Raw genomic sequence first — 17893 nt, 5'->3', positions numbered from 1 at the left:
TAGTTGGCATACAACAATAACACCAAAAAGCTCAGAAAAACAAAAATTCCTAGAGCTTCAGAAACATTTTGGGTGACATATCTCTAAAGAGATGTTTCATGCTGCCATGGTGCCCCGTGTGAGGAAAAGGTCGAGACCAGCGGAGGCCAGTGTTCCCAGGCATGACGAGGTGAAGTTTGAGGACGTCAGACTGTACCTGGTGGAGAGGAAAATGGGCAGCAGCAGGAGAAGTTTTCTGACCCAGCTGGCGAGGTCAAAGGGTTTTATTGTGGACAACGTCCTCAGGTTGGAAAATACTTGCTATTGTGTTGTTCAGTGACTGAACAGGACTAGGCACCTGAAGCTTTTCTGAAGGTGAAGCCCTGAGCTTCACATTCAGAATGCCGAGCTTAGAGGGATGTAAGAAGGCTTGGAGAAATGTTTTGCTTATGTACCAGCCTGAAAGCTTTAGCCTGTGGTGAAACAGAAGGTCAGAGAACTTATTTAAAGCCTGTTTGAGCGAAAAAATGAATTACAGTGTTCCCCAACAAACAAATGCTCAGGACATAATTAAAAAAACCAGTTCTCATTGAAATATTCACTGTTGCTATGTGCCACTTTCTTTTACCTTTTTTAAATAGTTGTGGTCTGCTTAGTTAATTAGAGAACTACTATTGTCTCATGAATACTTAACTAAGAAGGGTCAGGGCATCCATCCTGCCCCCTCACCCTCTGAGCTTTAACTCACAGTTTCTGCATAAAATCTGCAGCCTGTTTGGCAGAAAAATAAAAACACTGGAAGAAAACTAGGCCCAAACAAAGTCTGGCAGAAGTCTGGTATAGTGTTTTTTTTTAAATAAAGTTAGGAAAGATATTTTGCAAGCTTGCTCCTTGCAAAGATCAATCATCCACTGTGCGGTAATTATGGAAGCAGCATGTTTTCTTCAGTTTTTCTGTCTCTAACTGAAAGTAACTTTTATATCTCAAAGTATGAACGCAGCAGTGTTCATCTGCGTGACATCTGCAGTGCTTCAGAGTCAGGGTCTGATGCACTTTTTGGGGACTGCTCACTGTTAATGCCACCTCTACTTTTTTAAACAGACAGACACTGGGACGGGGCAGCTTAAATTTAGAAGTGTTTGAAATTATAATGTGATTTAGGTGCTATGTATATAACGAGTAAAAGGTCCTCTTGAGTATAGTATAACCAGCGCGTGTATGTGGGAGTGTTTAACTGCATGTCAAAGTGTGACTGTCAGCCATGTGCCAGCTTGGCCATGGCAGCATTCCCAGAAACACAGCTTGAGCGTTCCTACAGTTACACTTGGCTTGATACAATTGTTTGAGACCAACGACAGGAAGTAGAGCGTGCCTGCCTCAAACTGACATTAATTCTGTAAGAAAAAAAAAAAAACAACAAAAAAAAAAAAAAACTGATATCAGCTGCAGCTTGATAGCAACACCTACCGTGCATAGTCTTACTCAAGTTATAGGCACATTGCCTTGAGCATATGGTCACATACAGCGTGTGCATTTATTTGCGTATAAAAGGAATGTGCTCGCACAGGCACACCCACACAAACACAACACAAGAACACATTAGCCTCCCTTTTTCCCTAATTTCAAGTTGGATGCACATGAACACGGATCAACATATTGACATGTTTGCCCTGGCTGATTGATGAGTAGCAATAAATGCTCTTTCACAAATGGCAGGAAACACACACACACACACACACACACATACACACACACACACATACACACACACAAACCTGCACTTGTTTTCATTCCTCATTGGGACTTTGATGTTACATGCTTACTTGCTCAAGCACACCTATATTTTAATCTCAGCACAAATAAACAATATAATAACAATAAGAATAGTAATCAATAATCTGGTGTAGTTGGTTAACTAAAGCCTTCTTGCAGTGAGCTAACTGATGCACTTAGAGCTAAAGTAGTGGCACAGGATAATATAAAGTACTGTGATTGTGAATAAAATGTATATTAAACTTACATTAAGCAGAGACTAATGTTAATTCCACATGGTTAATGTAAATACAAACCATAGCAGCATAAAGTATTTACCATATCAACATATTAAGTAGGTACTTGTTCTAAAACCAAACACTTTAATACAAGAAGTTAGCCGTCAGACCATTTCCATCCCCGTGTTTAGCTACAGGGGTGAAGCACACTGTTCATTTTCTGTTTGCTTTAGTCTTAGTGCTGGGCTTTGTGTTAGCTTTACTGAGCAGATACATTAGCTTACTTTAGACTCCTAACTTTTCACTGCACTTTTTTCTCTTTTTCTCAGCCAGATATCTTTTGTACTTCCCTTTAATTCTTCTAATGTACTGTAATGTAATGTTGTTTATTTCTTTTTGTAAATATAGGTGAACGGGAGCAGCCTAACAGGATGCTGTGTGCTAGGAATAAGAAATAAAAGTGGTCTTATAAGACCACTTTTTGAGAATACTTTTTGTTCCTTGTAATATTTTAATTGTTAGAATTTCATCCAATTTGAGTTATGACTTACAGGCATCTCAGTAATGACTTGAATATCATGTTTGAGTGTGGTGCCATAGTTTGTCTAAGGCACAAATGAAATGAGGTCAGTCATGTTGTTGTGGAGTGTTTGTTTGTCTATGAGACTGGTGATCCAATGTCAGCTTGGATCGACTCCAGTGCCCCCCACCGCCCTCGATGCTCCAGGATAAGCACTAGCACTGATGGATGAATGGATGGATGATTGATAAAATGGACAAATAGGCAAGATGTTGTTGACACCACAGCCCAATTTAAAATACAGTCATCACTACAAAGTTTAAGCTCAGTGGCCGTTGGTGTCATCATTGACTCGAGCTGTCAGTCTTTGGGGGTTTGCATGGCACATATCTAATTTGGAGTGGTAATGGAAGGTTTAGTTTTCAGACAGTGACAGACATAGGAATACCTCCCATTTCTAGGCAAGGCAGCTTTATGGACATAGCATTTTCCCAACACACAAGCAGTTCAAAATGCTTTAGAAGGCTAATAGAAGAACATTAAAAATAAATAACCAGAATAAAGTCAATTAAGATTTTGTTTCATGATTTTTTTATGCCTGAGTGGTTTTAAAATAAAGACTCTGTAGATGGATTTTGATTATGTACATGACATTTTTTTCTGGACATGATAAAGAAAAGATATTTATTTATATGTATATTATTGTTCTCAAGCACATTGCTTCATCACAGGAATCCACAGCTTGGCAGGCCTGCTGCACGTAGGAAGGCTGTGACTGGACATTAGGCATCAAAGCACTTCTTGAATGAATTTGATAATAATTTGGCATAAATCAATTTACATATTTATTTATCACATTTTAGAGAGATTTAAATTTTATTTTATATTTTATTTAAATTAATTTGATCTAAGTAGCTACAGTGATCATAAGTATGAAGAGGTCTCATGGGAGCAGTTGTGAAAGGCAAACAGATAAAACCTGGCCATGGTGTGAAAATCTGTTATGGACATACTTGCTCTTTAATCTGCCTGTTGTAAGGGATAGGAGGGTCACAGCTGACATGAACAGGGCAGAGAGACGACTCGAGAGAGTTCTGAATATCAAAGCCCATTGACTTTCGCTTGTCCTTGTGTCTGGGCTCAGAGACCCACTGATTCTGGGAAGTACATCCTAGTGCTGGGCTTGCATTCACACTCATTTGCATGTGAATCTGCTGTTTTAAATTCTGTGCAGCTTTGCATTAAGATAAGGATCCAAATACCGGGGCTGGATAATATCTAGGTAAGCATGACATGCAAAGAGACAGATTCTATGATCTTCAATCTTGCAACTCAGCCCCCTTGTGAATTTAGAGGGAAATCAACCTGAGAGTCAAATCTCTGTTACAGTGGTTAGAAAACTGTTCACAGCATGTGAATTTAAGCTTTTTGAGGTAATAGCTGTGTCCTGTAGATATCTCATATGTGTTTGTGTTAAAGGCCCTTATTGGTTCACGTCTTTAGCCCGAGAACGACCATTTTTCAATTTGGACCATTGGTGGTTGGATTGTCTGTCGCCAGTGATTTGGCCAATTAGGTCTCCGCCTGAGCTCTGCTGGGTCCTCCTTTGAGGAGTCATTCCACCAGTTTACTTGCTAGGAGAGCTGAAGAGGAGGAGCATGCTGAGGATAATTATGCACGGCTGGGTGCCCTGATTGGGTATGGTAGTTAAACTCCGTGGCAAGAAGCGGAGGGGGAGGAAGCCATATAAAAAGTCTGTTGAGAAAGTCTCTGCAGAGCTGTAGGAGGCACCGGTTGAATGAGTTCAGCTATTAAACAGTGGAGTGAGGCACAGAGGGTCTGTGCTGATTGTTGTTCACCCAGTGTTTATCCCTGAAAGAGCATGATGCAGAGATTTGAGCTGCATTTCAAAAGCTTCAGTTGAACCTTTTCAGTCTCTATAGGCTGCTGAGGCCAGGACAGGAAAGTTCTTTCTGTTGAATCGAGCAGTGAAGGAAAATTTTCAGTCAAGCAATTCAAAGCATCCTGGGAGTTCTACTAAACCATGAATGCAGTATCAAGGTTGTTGTCTGCTTTTGTGCAACATCAAGAGAAATGTAATAGCAAACAGTTCCTGAAATTTAATTTTCTATATGTTTTAGTTTGTCATGAGCACAGAACCTTTGACCCCTTGGTTGGGTTTTGGTTCGTTTGTGAAAGATTTCTGTATTTGTGTTTTTGTCTGTGCTTTTTCAACCTCTTAGTTCAGCTATTTATCACCTGGGAGAAATACTTGAAACCAAGCTCTCGCAGGAACTAGTGAATATTTTGATATAAATGAATAGACCACAACTACTTAAATGTGAAATGGGTCAGTCACGAAAAGAATTAAAAGAAGAATTCAAACCTGAATCAGCAAAGTTCCTCAGTTCTATGAAGCATTTTAAACATTTCTCAGCTCATTGTTTTTCTTCCACTTTCACTGTGCTCGTGTTTAGTGATTAGCTGGCGAACACAGTGGCACATTAGCAGCTAAAGAGCCAGATAGTTCCCTCAGGAGTCGGTGGAAACTGAAACATGGCTAATAGGAGAGTGAATACGAGTTAAATTTGGCAGGTGGGAAAGAAATAAGACTCCAAATCAGTGTAAGTCTTGTTTTGTACTTATTTGATGTCTAGAGACAACAGTTTACTGACAGGTTAACCGTATTAAATTAATGATAATGATCATGTCAGTATTGTGTCATTTTTCTTCTTCCCCCTTGAAAATCTATGATGTGTTTTCTAAATGTACTTTTACTTTCTGTTAAAAAACTCAACTTTAAATTTTTGTGTGTTACAATGAGAATGCAAGTTTAACCACCAAGGCAATGATTGCTATACAAACTGATATACAAATTGCAGTGGACGTTGAACTTCAACTTGCCAGTTTTAAACTATGTTCACCAGTGTCTTTGTACTTTGATAGAACTGAATAAAATGGTAAATGGGGCCATACATCTTATTTTTCTCCCTCTATAGCGACATGGTCACTCATGTTGTGTCAGAGGACTGTCAGGCTTCTTCACTGTGGACTTGGCTGAAGGACTGTGCCCTGAAGAATCTGTCCAACATACAAGTGTTGGACATCAGCTGGTTCACTGAGAGCATGAGAGAGGGGAGACCTGTTGCTGTTGAGACCAGACACCTTATTCAGGTTTGTCTTTTTCATTAGCCAGATATAAATATTTATAGATAGATATAAGGTAAGCACTAGATGGCACTACATGCCAAACAGGATTTTATATCAAATAGACATGCAGTATTTGATGATTTGATGAAAATGTGATATTAAACACTTTTTATGCGAGAAATGCATAATGTGTAGTCTCCATTTAGGTATTTAGTAAGCTTCTTTCTCCCCCTGCTCATCAATGTCAACCACTGACAGGAAGGACACACCTACTGTAACTTGCCTCTGCGTCAGCTCAGATTATCACACTTCACTTCGTCACAGAAGCATCCCCCATGTTGTGTGGGAGTGTCAAATAAACCCAGAGCAGCCCACTAACTGAAACACACACACACACACACACACACACACACACACACACATTTACCCTGTGGATGGCACTAGGAGGGCTTGGCTTGACTTCTGAAGTAACGTTTTCCAGGCTCCATCTACTTTTTCTCCTAACAGCCTGTGACAACAATAGCGGTTACAATGACATTTGCCGCGTTAGTGTCTTCATGTGAGATACCCAGAAAACGCTTTTGTCGTGCTCTGGCGCTAGTTCCACATGGCCCTGTGAGTCAGTGGCGTGCTTCTCGTCGGCTGCATCATTAAGTGGCAAGGCTAATGGTGCCATGCTGACATTTATTGAACCATCTCCCCAAGTAACCACAAACCCACTTCCCTGCTTGTTTTGTCATGAATTTCCTCTCTGGAGCCAATGAGGTAACACGTGGTGGCATTTCTCTGTACAGCACTTCCAGTAGATTGTTTTTTTTTTTTTTTTTTTATGAGTGATAAATCCATTTAAGAAGTTACTATGTAAAAATAAAATATTCCCTGAACAGGTTACTTCTTGGGCACATTTGCCTGCGGCTCCACTTGATAGTCTGGAAATGTAATGTGTTTTACTATCATAAATATTCTACAGTAAGTAGACAGGAATTTTAAGTATTAAACCCACTGAAATGCAATATTTTCCACTACTTTGTGGCTTGCAGAGAGGTTGTTTGGTCTGTTTAAGTGGAGAGGCGTCATGATCTAAGAAAATAAAGTGACAGCTCAGGATTTTGAGTTTGCATCTGGCTTGTGAACACATCTACCTACACTCCTCAGTAAGGAGCCAGGTGCCCTGGGTTTCTGAGGAATATGTTTTTAGGTTAGTGTGTAGGCGTGTGAGGGCAGAGGACACCTGGTGACCTTTGCCTTGTTCAGTGGCCCTAGAGGGTTTGATTAACCCACCTGGGTACACTCCTCTGTCTATGTGACAAGCACTAGTATGGAAAGAGGAACAGGCCTGGAGTGTCTTTACAGGAGGCTGCAGGAGAGGTCCTGTACCCTGCAACAGTCTATAGTCATTCGATGTGTAGACTTGTTAGTTTAGTTACATCTAAGCTGTAGAGCAGAGTTGGAGAGAACACTGGAGAGAAGGCCATGAGGGGATATGCTGCCTCTGAGATCGGTCAGAGAGCTTTAACTGCCACAGAGGTATAGGCCTGTATAATAACTGAGCCCAGATGGGGAAAACCAAGCTCTGCATGCTGATGCACAGACGTTTGTCTCCATGGACTCTGAATCTTGTATTGGATTAAACAAACTGCAGCTGAGGTGGAAAGGCAATGGAGAACCCCTATTGTAGTTAGAAAGAACACAGTTTGGAAGTTTTAAAGGCAGTTTTACTTTTGATTGGCAGAAAAATTGTGCCGTGAAATATATTCTGTTCTTTTTTTTTTTTTTGAAGAACAGGAAAGGCTCCTGGCAGAGAATAAATGATGAACATTTTTTGAATCTCTTACTGATTGATTTAGCCCAGCAGTGTGAGAGTTACTAGCTCTTTTCATTATCTTTTGAGACACCTCTTTTCTTCCTGCAGCACTGGTCCCAGTCAACACTGCAGTGACAATCTCTCCATTTCCCTCTTTCCCCTTTTACTCGTCTCTCTGGATCATTCCGCCACCCAATCCATGGGTAATTTTATGGACAAAATATTCCCTTTTGTGATGTCTAATTGTCTGCAAGAATATTAATATTACATTGGTAATCCTTTTGACACATATATTACAAATGGGGAACCATTTCTTCATAGAATGAAAAGGCAATTTACAGGAGGCAAATTGGATGATGGCAAGCAGATTTGTAATGCCACGGGTTAGGTAGCGTAATGGATTTGGATGCTACCAGACTGTGAGATGAGTGTCATTAGCCTGTTGCCCTGGAGACACACAGTCATAAAAATAACTTCTCCAAGGAAATGGCTACATTTTTATGTAATTCAATTTGAACTCATGGCTCTGTGCTAGTGAGGAATACTCATACACACATTTACACATTAGCTTGTCACCAGTTTGCACAGGCTCAGAAATTAGGATGATATATGACTGTGTACTGCATGTGTGTGTTGATAAGTTATTTCTTTACACAGGATACCTTGCCCACAGAAGGTCCTCCACCCACTCCTGTGGCCGCAGTTTCTCAATATGCCTGCCAGAGACGGACAACCATAGAAAACAATAACAAGATTTTCACAGTAAGAAACAGTTTTCTAAATTCACTGTGGACACAACTGCACTTATACATGTTCATCCACCAGAGGCTGTCACTCTGACTTTGCAGTGTAAAAAAGCCCCTTAATCTGTTCTGCACTAATTGGATGGCTGGCGTACTTCCTTCACCAGCGCGCTGACACAAATCTCCTAAAAATACATTAACCTGCAAATGAGTAGCATCTGCAGCTCTAACACGTTGGTGGTGCGACAGCTGACATTCCCATGATCCCTGGCAAAGGGGCAGGCACAGACACGCCCTGAGGTGCCGTGTGCCATGCCAAGTTGGGCAGTGGACGTGACATCCATCCTCACATCCTCACAATGATGGATCTATCGCTTTGCCATCTGTTTGATGGCGTGGGGTGGTTGATAGAAACACTGAGGTTTTCACATGGAATGGGGAAATTGCAAATTGCTGATTGTAGTCAGGTACACAGTGCTAAACCAGGAAATAGGAACATGCCAGTGTTTACATGCAGCGAGTCTATTAACCAAACAAACAATAAACTATCGTACAAGTGGCATATTAAAAAATAGTGCTTAAAACATTTTTGACATTATATATATATATATAATGATATCTATATATATATATATATATATATATATATATATATATATATATATATTTATCAGGCAACAATACCAAAACTGTCAGCCAATGAATCTAAGGCTTTAATGATGTTTTTAATAATTGTAAATAGACTGTCTGGGTTTGAACTGTTAGTTTGAATAAACAAGCTATTCAAAGTCAATTTGTGCTCATTTAAATTGTGATGGACATTTTTCAATAATTTCTGACATTTCTTTAGACTAGACCATTAATCTAGAACATAATGAATCATAAAATAATTGGCAGATTAATCTATCATAAAATTACTTGTAAGAATGAAACATCCACATAAAGAATAGCTTAAAGAAAAATAATAGTATTTATGCACTTGGTGTCGGTGTGCTTCTTAGAATTTATGTATTTCAGTTTTGCTTTTTGTTATTATCTGTCTTAGTGCCATATTTAGCAGAGAATATGAAGCTGGAAGGCTGAGATGTTCAGTATCACTATGTGCATGTTTGTGTGGGAGAGTGAAGACCCACTGATGAGTTTCTGTAAGACCTATTAAGCACAGCTTACCCAGGGCCTGTGAGGCATATGTTTCATAATGACTTTTTACTTCCAGTGACGGTAAATGTACATAATAGATGCACACATGTGTACAGATATTCACCCATGTGTGCATCCGTACATCTGATGAAACTCTCACAGACACGTTTGTCCACAAGGACAAACACATACAGATGTGCACACCCACACACATTCACCTGGGGAGGGCTGCTGTTCAATTTCTTATCCCCCGTTTCTTTCCACAGCATTAACTTCATAATTAGCAATCCCACTCAATTTCCCTATCCTCATGATTAACTCATTATCCCCATATAAAGCCACATCAAAGATTTTCTGATGTGAGCGAGAGAGAGGTTGTACTAGATGTGGTCTTGAGAAAGCCACAGGTAAAACACTCCACCGAAGCAGACAAAATGCAATTACTTGAAATAGCTAAGTTAGATAGAAATTTTAAAAAATGGTTTGCCTTGCCCTGTAAAGCCTAGAAATAAGCAACAACAAACTATATGAGTATTGTAATAGTGCTAATCAGGGGTAAACTATTGATCCAACATGGTAACGCAATCCTGGAGCTGTCATGCTCCCTGCTTTATTGCAAGGAAGAGTAATGGTGAATACATTTCTAATAAAAACACCTTTGAGATATTAAAAATACTTGAGATGGTACATTTACTTGTAAATGTAATGATGAACAGTAGTGGCAAATGAAAAGGTTGATATATACTGTTTCAGTGGTCTTTGTAAAGAAAACCAAATGATGTAAACAAAAAAGTAATTCTTTGCCAATGTTCTAAACTAATATTATACTCACATTAGCTGGTAATAATAATTATAAAAATGATAATGATGTTTATTATTACTGTTATACTGTGTGGCCAAGAAGTATTTTTGGTACGTGCTTCAGTGTGGCATGGCTGTCCAGTGCCAATGTCACCTAGCAACCACAACCACGAGTTTGTCTTCAAGTGATGTCTTGAGGGGTTTTATTTTTTATTTGGCTGTTTTTATATTGTTTGCAGTGAAAAACCTCCTGCCAATCCAACATTTTCACTTGACTAATAAATTCTGAATTTCTGAAGTGAAAACTGAAAATAACATCATATTAGATAAAGATTCTTAAAGCTTCTGCCAGTAGAATTGAAAATGAATGATTTTTTGATGACCCTTGAGCCCCCTTAGAGGTAATGTTTTAAGTCACTGCTGCAGAACACAGAGCGAATACAGATCTGTGTAACTTCACCAATAGTGGAGCTTTAATCTGTTTACTTATAGGAAAGATTTTTTGCACAGGCTTTTTTCGTTGTATGGAGCGTGTTCATGAAGAGCAACAACAGGTCAAACAGCTACATGAAATGAAGCGCTCTTGATTCGTGTTCAGCAGTGGCTTAAAAGCCCAGGGGCTAATATGTGCATTAGTTTATATTACCATACATTTTTACAGTACAACAACTAGAGAAAGGCTAAGTGACAGCCTGCAAAGGTAGCTGATAAACATAAATAGACCTTGTGCGGGAAATCATGGGCTGGCAGTTTATGGCAGCAGCCTAGTTTTTACATTAATATACAAGTAAGCAATTGTGAATGCCTTCAGTAAGAGTCGGGCCAGGAGAGTGGTGAGAGTAGGCAGCCAATGAAATAAAGGACTGTAAGGCAGAAATCCAAAGTGAAGGCTCAGGGCTGGAGACAAGGATGGATATAGATTGTTAATGTTAATTCAACTTTGTTGGGGTATACTTGAAGGACAGTTTGGAGAACTTGAAGAAAGGAAACTAAATGTTGAGTCTGGGGTCACAGTAGAGGAAGGCTATAGATTGTGAGAAGGACAGCAACAACATATAGAAATAGAAACAAGCTAAGACATTTTTTTAACATGCAAGTTTACCAAGGCATTGTTTAGTAGGGAGCATAACCTAGCACAGCACAGCCTACTTAGAGCAAAGCAACAGCAGCTGACAGGAGGGAACTGGCTGTAGAGGCGATTCAGAGGTAAGAGAAGGCTGTGAGGAAGCTGCATGCACAACAGCAGCCTGTCAGGTAAAACAGGGCCTACACAACAAATCTGTCTTCAGGGTGATACACCTGGAGATATAAACAAATGCTGGCATGTCATGCAATACCTATTGAGACTAGGCGCTTAGAGGTAAACTCACTGTATACAAAAAAGGAAACAAGGCGGAGTTCGGTTTACCTGTGATGGTGAACAAGCCAGGCAGCAACTTTGAACAGACAAGATGCAGGGCTGAAGGCAGCTAAAGGCAGTGATGGACTGATGTATGAGAGTACATTTAGGAAAATAGCTGGTAGCTGTTCAGCAAATAGCTATCACTAATGTAAGTCTAAATCTTGCCCGTGTTGCATATTTGATGGAGCTGACGGTACCATGGGAGGATGCAGTACACCTATAAAAGGAATAAATGTTAGATTTTTTTTTTTTGGCAAATCAGTGTTTTCTATTAACTAAAATGGATAAGGGGCTGGAGCCAAAAGGAGGCTGTGAAAATATGGCTGCTGCTACGGTCAGGTTTCAGTGACTGGCTGAGAGTTGGAAAAAAGGACAAAGCCTGAGGCAAAGACAGGTGCAGAACATGTAGCGTTAACTCATGATGCTTTTAACATAGGTATGTAGGTAGGTAGGTGTGTTACCTTGCTACTTGGGTTAGGAGCACTTAGACTTGGGACTAGCGGTAAAGACTAGTGTTTCTGACTGTTGGTAAAACCACAGCCACATCTCTGTTTGTGTACAAACTAACAAAACACTGTTTATAATTCATAAGTGCTGGTAGGCCGCTTCCTCCTGTTTCCAGTCTTTCAGTCTATGCTAAGCTAATTGCTGCCTGGTTCTAACTTTATTGATAATAACCAGACATGAAAGCGTGACATCAGTCTTCTCGTGTAACTCTTAGCAAGAAACTGAGTAAGCATATTTTCCAAAATGTCAACCACTGCTACAGATGATGAGGTGCACTCTGGGAATATGGGACTGTACAACATCTGCTATTGTGCATTACTACATTGTATTGCTATTAAAACAAATAATGAATCACATCTGAAAATGTTGCTGATTGTAATGTTTATTTGTATGAACCAGCAACATTTTCAAATGTGATTTATAGACCGAGGGCAAACTATAAGTACCTAAAATTGACCAGTGTTCTCCACTATCAAAAAACAATTTATTTGATCAACTACACCTTTTTGTTTTGAAAAGGCAAATACTCCGCACCCAGGGCTTTAAATTCTATATACCTATGTGTTCACCGGCACAGTAGGTGATTGTGCGCTGCTTGTTTGTCTGTGCTGTTTGGGCACAAAACTGCGTGAGCAGAGAGATTCATTAGACAGACAGGGGAAGTGAGAAAACAAGCTGCAGTGATTTCAGGATGGAGGGGAGAAGAGGAGCATCTGGGGCCAGCAGGGCATGAAGAAGGAGGAAGTAGGTGGTGTAGAAGAGGTGTCAAGATTAGGAGGAGAGGGGGAATATCATCTTAGCAACAGCACCCTGGTGAGGTGTCAGTCACAGTGGCTCTTCATTTCCCAGCCATGGACTATTGACTTATTCATCCCCGCTCCCTCTTTATCTCTCACCATCTTTGCTTTGCACTCCTTCAGTCCTGTATTACTTCTCCCTGCCCTTTTGTTATGGCTAACTCCATCCCCTCACCCATTCTTGCTGTGCGCTCTCTCACTCGTCTCTTGCTGCCCTGCTCTTGCTGTGACGAGGACACACACTCTTTGCGTTTGTTCACACACAAATCAAGCTTACATCTTGTCTGTTTCATCTGATTAGCCTTGAGCCTTATGCTGTCAGGATTTTACCATAAGCCTGATGCACGCTGACAAAAGAATTTGTGTCTTGGCTGATTGATGTGCAACACACGTTAGTACAGCTACCTTTGCGAGGACATTCATGATATAATGCATTTCCCAGTCTTTTGCCGTAATGTTAACCATCACAACTAACTCAGGCCCAAATTGTAACATGAAACTCCCCCCACCAACTCCCTAACTCCGAATTAGAGATTTAATCATGTTAAAAATCTTCTCAGTGGGTTTTCTGACCTCCTTTCATGATTTTCTTTTGCACATGCAGCGAGATGGGCTGCTGTGCGAACATGACTCGCAGGCATGTCCATGATATCTGGTGGTGGGGGGTAAATGTCTGTGCTATATCAACGTCCCAGCCCACTCAGTTCCTCTACCAGCCTCACCTCCTCATTTATTAAATTAACACATTTGCAGGGTGGGTTTTTGAGCATGCAGTGTTAACTTTATGCAGTTGATAAGACAACATGATTATTGACAGACTGTCTGTTGTGTGTGTGTGTGTGTGTGTGTACAAGAGGTCTTGAAATCATGTTTTTCCACAGGTGAGATAATTAGGTTGTATAATTGTGTTTCACATGCTTTGAGCGGTTCAGTCATTTCAACTACTGTCTGGAGACAATGATCAACAAGACACAATATCTTCTAGTATCAATAAACTATTTTCTGGTTTAAAGAAAAACACTGACACTTTGGGAAATTCACTTGTATGCTGCCAGGAGTTAAACCTGCCATATTTGTTATTTTTTGACAGCTTGGGGACAGCTCAACAAGCTGTAAGCATAACACTGACTGATATGGCAAATGTGTTAGGCTAACAGTTGTCTATTTACACATTCAGCAGAGAGAAAACAATTTTAGTATTCAATTGGAGTTGTGTTTCTGGACACCGTACAAATTTAAGTCTAATAATCACTCTCCTGTTAACTCTGTTGTGGTGTCCTCCAGCTCCTGAGGGAAATATCTGGCTCTTTAGTTGGTAAATGTTCCAATTGGTTCACTAGCTTGGTGTTATCTTTGTCTTGCTGTCGTGGGTCTATTAGAGCTTCTGAAAACAGCTGCCTGCTGTGTGTGGCTGACAACAAGACTGATGAGAGCAATGAGTCCGAAACAAAACAGGACGGCCTTTAATGCCAGCAAACCAAACCAAGCAGTTCACTAAAAGAGTTTAGATTTGTAGGGTTAAGGGGAACTCTAGAATCAAGTCATATTTGTTGTGACTGTGAAGAATGCTGTTCACATTGCATACTTATCTAAACACTATATAAAAGCATTTATTTCTTATTTAACTATGACAGATACTGTATCTGATTAGACTAGTTAATGCACTCTAAACAAAAACCTGGACTTTTTTTTCACTGTAGATTAAGTTTTCTTATTTTCTCTTTCTAATTTTTTTTTTTTTTTTTGAATTTTATGTGGTCTACCTTAATTTTTAGCAGAGAGAAAAAAATGACTAATGGAAGGGTGAGGATGATAACGTTTTTTTTAGCATATTTGTGATTTGATTTAATATAGTATATTATCTGCGTAGGGACTCTTATATTGGACTTGCGGTACAAGACATGGTTGTATTGCTGTTACTTGTTTTTTGAATTATCTGCTTTTGCTAAAAACAATAATTTATCATGTGGTGATTGTTATTAGTGAGTTGCCAGGAACACCAAAGCAGCAGCCCAAACTCACCCAGACAAGCTTATTGTAACACACCCTGCACTATAAAAAATGGTGTGCCCTATCGCCTATCCAATTACACGCTTGCTTCTCCTATTTATCACATGCTGTGAAGAGAACCCGGTTGTGTGTGTGTGTGTACTGGCATGAACAGGGTTGTTTCCTTTCCATGTGCAGAAGTAAACGGGTCACTGCGTCTCTTGGGTGAGCTGGACTAAAGTCTGCTGCTCATCGACCTGAGTAGCATCTGTACAGCACTATGGATGGTGCAGTGACCTCAGATGTTGGCTTGGTTAAAGGAAATAAAAGCATGAATGTGGGTATGTCCCAGGCTCTGCTCACACTAGCCTGCATCATGTCCAGTGGTCAGGGTTTACTTAGAATCACAATTTAGCTTTAGTCCTTCCACTGGTTTTTAAAGTCTGTCTTTCAGGCCCTGAGCCATGGAAGACTGTGATAGGAATTTCTATTATTGTTTAACTTAAACATAACTAAAAGGGAAAAGTAGCAGTATGAAATACTGACCAAAATGCTTTGTGTTAAGCTTCTAGAGATCAAACATTGCCTCCTTTGGCTGCACAGTGGCAACATGACATCAGAGTGAATGCGAGGACAGAGGAAATGAGGAAACACATTTTTCCAACATAAGCTGTCCTTTCCTCTGATCATCACTTGAAATAGCCAATCTGATAAGCTGATAACAATCCAAACTAATTTCTGATAAAGGGTTGTGATGGTCCACAAAAAAAACAAAACAAACCCCTTTGTGACCGATGGTATCGTGTGTCCTCACTCATGTGTCCTGCAGGCAGCCTCCTCGCTCCTCATCCCTCCAAACAGCAGCAAGGGAACTGGAATGTGTTTCATGATGGCAGTCCAGAATGACGTCTGGGTCAACTGAGGTTTGAGAAGTCAGGAACGATCAGTTAAGGGAACTGGGACGTACTCCCTGTCTCAACAGTGTATTTTGGCCCTTTTCATTTCTAATTTCCCCAAAAGCCACAAGATCACTCATTCCCTCACTTTTGTTTTCCATCTGCTCTATGCCAGATCATCGTAGTTCACCTGTGGACAGTCTCTATCACTTTTACCTTCCAACATGTCAGACGACACATACTAATACATATTACTAACCACAACAACAAAGTTCTTTACCAAGCACAACGTAGCTCTTAGATTTTCTTCAGGTGCTGTATAAACCTTACCCCATTGAGATGACCAATAATTACAGCAAGCACATGACCACAACTGGCCAAATTTTAGTGCACTATGATGACACCTGGTTCATGTAGCCGTGTGAGTAGCTCACTAAAATATAAGCTGCAAATGGTAGCCTATTGGATCAGGGTGATGCAGCCGTAGTATGTTTCGAAGCAGGCTCAATGTGGAATTAATTTAAAGAAAAACATCATGTTGTGTCTGAAGTTTCTTTGACGTAATAGACATTTAATTTGCAGCCTGATGGGTGTCATGTCCTCCAACTTTTTCAGTTGGACCTTTTGCTAATAAAATGTGAATGACTGTAGCACACATTAGCACACCAAATTAAAACTACTTTGTACGATATCACAACAATAACTGAATAAAAGAAAATTCCACTATCATCGCATTCCCCTCATTTAAAGAGACACTTTAAATGCTTGGACAGATTTTCATGGTTGTTTGTGTTTTGTGCTTCTGCAAATGATCAAAATGTGATCATTTGTATCAAGTCACTTTTAGATGCTACAGAATAATAATTTTGATTGGTAAATTGTCACATATTGTGCTATTAATATCTTTTTTGATTGTTACTGAGCTTTACCTGGCACCGTATTTCTTACTTTTTCTAACTCGTTTTTCAGGAAAGTGCTGCCTTTAGAAATGATGGGAATTATTGTGTTATTACAGGCATAAACCCTCCTGCAGCTCTTAGAGACATTCAGACAGCGATCTCATCTCATCTCTTTGTCATAGCCCACATAAAAATCATACGTTTAGCTAATGAATAGCTATACTGATGATCGAATTGGCCCTGCGGTGACATGTTTTCCTCCACTTAGTTCTGCAACAGCTCATAGCTCATCACTTCAACAGCAGCACAAACTGTGAAACAGTCCAACTGAAAAGTGTGCCAAATGTTCATCTGCGTGCCAGTATACCCTATTATTAGAAAGTGGGACTATAAAGTTGCTTCATGAAGTGGTGTTCTCACTTCTTTGCCTTGGAAGTAAAATAACAATGATCGTATCTGTTTTGATGGAGAAAATGTAGAATGCTCATCTCAAGTAAGAGAATCAGTCTATTTGTATTTTAGTTCATTTGGATTGTTTAGGATTTGGCAGAGACAGTAACACCATGTTGTCGTTTACTAGTCACTTTAATCACTTTAGTCAAATATTTGGTTGAATCTGAAAACAGTTCTCTGTGATGGGGACACATCACTCTTCTCAGCAAAAAATTTTTTTATTGAACACATTTTTTTTTTTGTTCTTTTAATTATCTCACCCTTGTTGTCTTGTTTGTCTGAAATAGTGTAATAGTATCTGGCTGGAAAAAAAAAGATGTTTATCTGACCAAAAAGATTTTGAGTATTTGAATCAGTATTTAAAAATGCACCTCATTTTAATTTCTTTTGCCCGTTGTCTTGAAATTTGTTTAAATTGATGTGATAGCACCTCTTGGCATTATCTAATCATTATGTAGGTTAGAGTAATAAATTAGCAAACAAACTAATCAGCAACCCATCACATTAAAGAAACTGGAACCAGGAGGTCCTTTTTAGTCAATTTGGCTTGTTTGATTAAATTTGAGGTTTCTGGCCACTCAACACATTCAAATCCAGGTTTCATTCTCGTCAGAAATACTTGGCTGATTAGCTCTTAAATGTTCTGATGTGTTCACAATTTGTTTGCTTTCTCTGCCATTTGGTGCTGAGCTGTGGGTTTTTTGAGCTGATTGCCAAAATCAGCTGTGTCTGGGAAGAATGCAGATGAGAACTGGGAGTGAGCCTAAATATGTGGGACATTAAGCCAAAACAATGAGCTGAAAAACACTGAAATGCTCTCTG

At 39.7% G+C, this 17893-nt stretch overlaps 1 protein-coding gene across 1 annotated transcript in view; it reads left to right on the top strand.

Moving 5' to 3' along the window:
* The window catches only part of dntt (deoxynucleotidyltransferase, terminal), a 66335-nt gene continuing 48442 nt past the window's right edge, over nucleotides 1–17893 (top strand). Inside the window, exons 1-3 of the mRNA XM_026309743.1 lie at nucleotides 1–285; nucleotides 5490–5664; nucleotides 8102–8206. Coding sequence (XP_026165528.1) covers nucleotides 92–285; nucleotides 5490–5664; nucleotides 8102–8206 — 474 coding nt within the window. The 5' untranslated portion in view covers nucleotides 1–91. The remainder of the gene's footprint in view (nucleotides 286–5489; nucleotides 5665–8101; nucleotides 8207–17893) is intronic.

This window comes from Mastacembelus armatus, chromosome 15, assembly GCF_900324485.2.
Source record: "Mastacembelus armatus chromosome 15, fMasArm1.2, whole genome shotgun sequence".
NCBI lineage: Eukaryota > Metazoa > Chordata > Actinopteri > Synbranchiformes > Mastacembelidae > Mastacembelus > Mastacembelus armatus.
This window is presented reverse-complemented; position numbering and strand designations above follow the sequence as displayed.